The following is a 6000-nucleotide window of genomic DNA, read 5'->3' as shown; positions in this document are numbered from 1 at the left end:
TTGGAAAGGAGCGAACAATGCATTGAAAAGTATAGAATAACAATTTACTGATAGAACCTGCGAAGGTGCTGCGCGTTCCATGGTTTGACAAGAACATCCTCTTCAACAGTGCGTAGATAATAAAAACCAGTTCGACCAACCTTAGTCGATGATGTATGGTCCTTCCCAATTGGGCCCAAGCTTGTCGTTGGGCTCTGGGATCTCACACAAAACTAGATCTCCAGATTTGAAGATCGAATCTGGACTCTCTTGTCGTATGATCTTTTTAGAATCTGCTGGTTAGCAGCTAAGCGAAGTGCGGCACCTTCTCGTTTTTCATCTAGGAGATCCATTTCTCTACATAACAACTCTTCATTGTCCAGAGTGTGTACAACATCTGACTTCTGAGTGGGAGCTACCAGTTCTGGAGGTATGATAGTCTCAGTTCCGTAGGTCAGTGAAAATAGGGATTCACCAGTTGACTGTCTGGGTGTAGTTCGGTATGCCCATTGGACCCTAGGTAGTTCCTCAACCATAAACCTTTCACATCGTCTATTTTATACTTCATGTTATCCAAGATGACTCTGTATTAGAGGCTTCAGCGCCATTGCCTTGTGGGTATCTTGGAGTAGAGAACAGATGGGTAATGTGAAATTCTTCACAGAGTTCAGCAACCAATCCTCCAGTGAACTGTTGCCCATTATCTGAGATGATAACTTTGGGTATGCCAAACCTGCAGACTATGTTGTTCCAAATGAACTTTCTAACATCATGTTCCCGAATGAAGACAAAGGGAACTGCTTCTATCCACTTGGTGAAGTAATCCATCGCAACTAGTAGGAATTGGACATTTCCTGGAGCAGGTGGTAGGGGTGCTACGATATCAGTTCCCCACTGCACAAATAGCCATGGGTGAAGTTCTGTTGTTGGAGCATGGATTAGAGGAGCATACTGTTAACATTTTTCACATTTGTGGGCAAAAACCTATGCATCCTTTTGCATATAAGGCCAAAAGTATCCTTGCCTTTAGGATCTTGAGAGCTAGTGTTTTGCCCCCAGCATGGTTGTCACAAATTACTTCATGTACTTCTCACATAACCTGTTTAGTGAGATGTAGGGAGAGACATCTGAGATGAGGTCCCAGAAAGAACTTCTTGTACAGATCGTCTCCTACGAGGGTGAACCTTTGTATCTTTGCAAGCAGACGCCTTGCTACATTCTTATCCTCAGGGAGTGGTCCATCTTTGAGGTAAGACTTATATGGATCCATCCAACTTGAAGTAATGGCTGGAACAACACAAACTGTTGTAACTGGGATCTGAATGCTAGATTTCTCTTGGAAATCTATAAGGATGGAAAGTGACACGCTGTTGCCCAACATCAAAGCAATATATGCCAAAGCATCTGCGTGTCGATTTTCGGATCGAAGCAGCTGAAAGAACTGAATGTTCTCAAACTTTCCTTGAATACCCCTTACCAGTTCCAGGTATTTGGCCATTCATTCGTCCCTAGCCTTATACCCTCCATCAACTTGAAACACAACCAGTTGTGAGTCATTATAAATTGTGAGGTGTGTTAGGCCCAAGTCGAGGGCCATTGTGAGGCCAGCAAGTGTCGCCTCATACTCTGCCTCATTGTTAGAAGCGTTCCAACCTAGTCAGATAGATTTCTCTAGCCGCATATTATCGGGAGTAACTAACACAGCTCCAACTCCTACACCTCTGTCATTTGAAGATCCATCCACAAACAGCCGCCATACGGAGATTGACTCCCATGGGTTTGGATGGGAGTTTGGGGATTCAGGTAGGATGCCATCATCGGAACTGAGGGTTGTTGAATCGTACCCTGTGTAGGTCATTGGGAAATCTCCCAAGAATTCTGCTAGTGCCTGACCTTTCTCTGAGATCTTGGGGACGTAAATAATATCATATTCTGACAGTTGCACAGACCATTTAGCTAGCCTTCCTGACCTGATCGGTCATTCCAAAATTGATCGCAATTGATACTCTATGATCACTCTGATGGTGTGGGACTGGAAGTACGGTCTTAATTTCTTTGCAACAAAAACAAGTGCTAAAGCGACTCTTTCGAGTTTAGGGTACCTTGTTTCTGCTGGTAGAAGCGTCCGGCTCAAGAAATAGACAGGCTTTTCAACCTTCTTTTCATCCACGCGTATCAGTACAGAACTGATACCATAGTCAGAGGAATAGAGATAGAGACCCATGACTTCTCCCTCAACAGGCTTTGAAAGGATCGGCGGTGCCCCCAAGTATGTTTTGAGTTGATTGAACGCCTTTTGGCACTCTTCTGTCCATGCGAAGGAGGTGCTCTTTTGCAGTAATTGAAAGAGGGGTTTGCACTTATCTGAACTCTTAGAGATAAACCTGTTTAGAGCTGCTAACCTGCCTGTAACTTTTTGAACCTCTTTCATGTTTTTAGGTAAGGGCATCTCTATAAGCACTCGGATCTGATCTAGGTTCGCCTCAATCCTTCTCTTAGTAACCAGATACCCTAAAAACTTTTCTGATGATACAACAAAAGCACATTTTGCAAGGTTGAGCTTCATGGAATACTTTCGAAGAACATCAAATGCACATTTCAAGTGGGAGAGATGATCTCCTCGTTTCAAACTCTTGATCAGGAGATCATCCACATACACCTCCACAATGTCTCCTATTAATCTTTCAAATATCTTGTTTGCCAAACGCTGGTATGTAACTCTTGCATTTTTCAATCCAAATGACATGACCTGATAGCAGTACAAGCCATTCTCGATTGTGAAACTGGCATGCTTATGGTCCTTTTCATGTAAAGGGATCTGGTTGTAGCCTGACGACCTAACTGTGAAGGATAACAATTCATGTCCAGCCATCCCATCTACCAACTTGTCAATTCGTGGCAGATGGTAGTTGTCCTTCAAACATACACGGTTCAGATCCGTGAAGTCAATACAGATTCTCCACAACCCATTCTTCTTTCTTACTGGGACGATATTAGAAATCTAGGTAGGGAAATTGATTTCCCTGACAAAATTAGCTGCCTTTAGTTTTTCAACTTCAACTTTTACCGCCCTGGATCTGTCAGCACCTATCCTTCTCGGTTTCTGCTTGACTACTACTGCATCACTGTGGACATTAAGCTGGTGGCATGCCACATAAAGGTTAATTCCTGGCATTTCTTTGAATGACCAAGCAAACACATTTATGTGCTCTCGGAGGAACTGTATCAGAGCTTGACGCTTTTCAAAACTCAACAAGGTGCTAATGAAAGTGGTCTTTGGCGAGCTGTCACCTACAATTTCCACTTCCTCTACGACTCCAGTGAGGGGGGATCCTCCCTTTCTCATGGGACCAAGTCCGAGAGAGGTGGATCTAACTGTAACTGCTATTTGGCGGGTCGCCCCACCTCTATTGGTTCAAAAGGGAGTGGGGATTGTCTCGTTGCCAATGCATAGTATGCCTTGGCAGCCACCTGATCTCCTCTGATCGTCTATATTGTCCTATTATGCGGGAACTTCAAACATTGGTGATAGGTGCTGGGAACAACTCGGAGTTTGTGTAGTCAAGTCCTTCCCAAGATCATATGATAGGGTGTGTTAGCTTTTACTACAATAAAGTTTATGATGAGAGTTACCAAACCAGTAGCTACGGGTAGTTGGATCTCTCCAACTGTCAGAGCTTTGTCCCCACTGAATCCATACAGGTTGGAGTTGGTGGTCACCATTTCAGAGTCCGGAATTTGCAGATTTTTGAATGCGGCGTAGTATAGCACATCTGTTGAGTTGCCTGGATTAACCAATATGTGATACAAATCTTAATCCCCAAAAGGAAGTGTCAAAACAAGCGCATCCTCATGGGGGGTCTGGATGCTACAACAGTCAGTCTCGGTGAAGAGGATGAGCAGATCCGTGTGGGGTACCACGTTATCCTGAGCTCCTATAGTCAGCTCACTGTTCATGATCCTCATCTTCTTGGCGATCTGCATTTGATATCGCACATCCTTTTCAGTGATCTGTCCATTATGTTTACTTGCTTTTCTGGAAATCATATTTATCTGGAGTCGGCCATTAAGCGGTCCAGCACCTGGAGGATCCTAAACTGGCATACTAATCTCTTCAGTCAGCATCGCATTTGCCCGTTAGGTATGCCACAAACCGCCCGGATACCCCTTTCAATCAGATCCTGTAGTTCATTTTTCAGGGTCCTGCAGGCTCTAGTGTTGTGACCCTTACTATTATAGAACTTGCAGTAGGTCCTTTGGTCTCGGTACCCAGGGAGCCTGGCTTTAGCGGAGCTGGCCATTTGAGGTAGCTCTGATTTTTTATCGAGTCCAGAACCTCATCTGGCATTTTGTTCAGAGGGGCAAAGTTCCTATCCAACGAGGGAAGAGCTTCTTCAGTTCCTTCCACACGTGGCTTCTTCTGTGGTTTGCCATCTGCGCTACTGGCTACATTTTGGTATTGCCCTCTAGGAATTCATCCCTTTGATGGAGATTAGGCCCTTTGGCTATTACGATTACGGTCTCTCTTTGATTTTTGAAGGGAAGAATTTCCATTCCCTTCTCAAGGAAGCCTAGGAACTGCCTGACTTATCTTCTTTGCTTCCTGACGTCTATTCAGGACATCTTCTTTCCACCCTGCATGAGTTTCAACCCTGTCAAGGAGTTCCTCTAAATCGCGGGGTGGTTTCTTAGAGAGAGATCCAAATAAGGCGTTGTTTTCATCCAACCCGCTTGTTTGAAAGCTATTATAGCAGTCTGTTCATCGCAAGGCTCTATTTGGATTGAAATTTCCATGAACCGTTGCATGTAGGATATCAACGCTTCTCTCTCCTTTTTCTTGATGTTGAACAGTGCATCAATGCGTTTTGGCTAATGTTTGTTGCATGAGTATCTGTCAATGAAGGTCCTAAATAGTTCCTCTGATGACCTGATCTGACGCTCAGGTAATCTGTGGTACCACTGGAGCGTTGATCCAAACAGGGAGGCTTTGAACTCCTGACACATAACATGGTCATATCTCTCATATTGTCTTATAGTGGCACGATACCTGAATACGTGATCAATCGGATTTGACTTGCCACTAAAGACACTGAACTTCGGTTGTCTGTACCCACGGGGATATGGCTTCCTCATCACCCGTGATGCAAAAGGAGATCTGCCTGCTCCCATTATGGCTGATTGAACAAGGGAGTCTTGCATTTTCCTCCCCTTGTCCATCATCCGATGCATCTGATGGATCAGGTCATTCTTCTCAGTTTCCCATGCACTTTCTTTGGTAGAAAGTTTTTTGTTCTGAGTTCTTTTTCGGTGTCTAAGGTCGACATCACGATCCTGGTCAGTGGACTCTAGCTCTGAGGCTGTTCCTGAGTCCTCATTTGAGTTGCTGTATTCTAACTCAGATAGCTCGCATCGAACTGGGTCCCCATGCCTTGGGTTCCAAGTACGACTAACTTCGAGAGGGTCGCCATCATCGAGACCGATGAGTGGCTCCTTCCCTGTGTCGGACTGATATAAGTGCCTTAGAAACTGTAATTCTCGCTCAAGGTGGCTCCTTTGTTGTTCCAAAGCTTGCACCGCCTGACTTACCTGAACAGACTCTGGGTTGGTGAGGACAGCATTCTCGCCGTTTTGACGTTCCTCCTGAGTGTTATTCCTGAGACCTACTCTAGGAACAACTGGTTCATCGGTGCTGGTCATAGGTCCTTGGGGGGGGATCATTCACATCTTGTCGACCGACATTCTCTCCCCCTTCAGGCATCTCATGCTCTTCTTCTTTGGTGGCGACACTGCGCGTGGTAGTGCCACCCTTTGTTTTCTTTGCTCCTGCCATCACAACAGTAAGAGTTTTTAGAATAAATTAATCATTTGGAACAAATATTTACCTACTTTCGTCCCCACAAACGGCGCCAAAAGATATAGGGGAAATTCCAAGTATCCCCTGATCTTCCTCTGTGCCTTGTGATCTTGAATCATTTGCTGAATAGAGAAGGGATAAGATGATGGTGAGTTCAGGGTTGAACT

At 44.7% G+C, this 6000-nt stretch overlaps 1 protein-coding gene across 1 annotated transcript; it reads right to left on the bottom strand.

Annotated features, from left to right (window-relative positions):
- Positions 1-212: 212 nt before the first annotated feature.
- LOC147509437 (uncharacterized) lies at positions 213-5676 on the bottom strand. Its single transcript, XM_086597814.1, has 7 exons — positions 5566-5676; positions 5302-5484; positions 2402-2893; positions 2082-2308; positions 1739-1949; positions 740-930; positions 213-531 (listed from the first exon to the last, which is right to left on the bottom strand). The coding sequence occupies exons 1-7, from the start codon at positions 5674-5676 to the stop codon at positions 213-215; spliced, it is 1734 nt and encodes a 577-aa protein (XP_086453940.1).
- Between the last annotated feature and the right edge of the window lie 324 nt (positions 5677-6000).

Source organism: Coptis chinensis, chromosome 3 (assembly GCF_015680905.1).
Source record: "Coptis chinensis isolate HL-2020 chromosome 3, ASM1568090v1, whole genome shotgun sequence".
Lineage (NCBI taxonomy): Eukaryota > Viridiplantae > Streptophyta > Magnoliopsida > Ranunculales > Ranunculaceae > Coptis > Coptis chinensis.
Note: the sequence above shows the minus strand (reverse complement) of the source record. Positions and strands in the feature narration are given on the sequence as shown.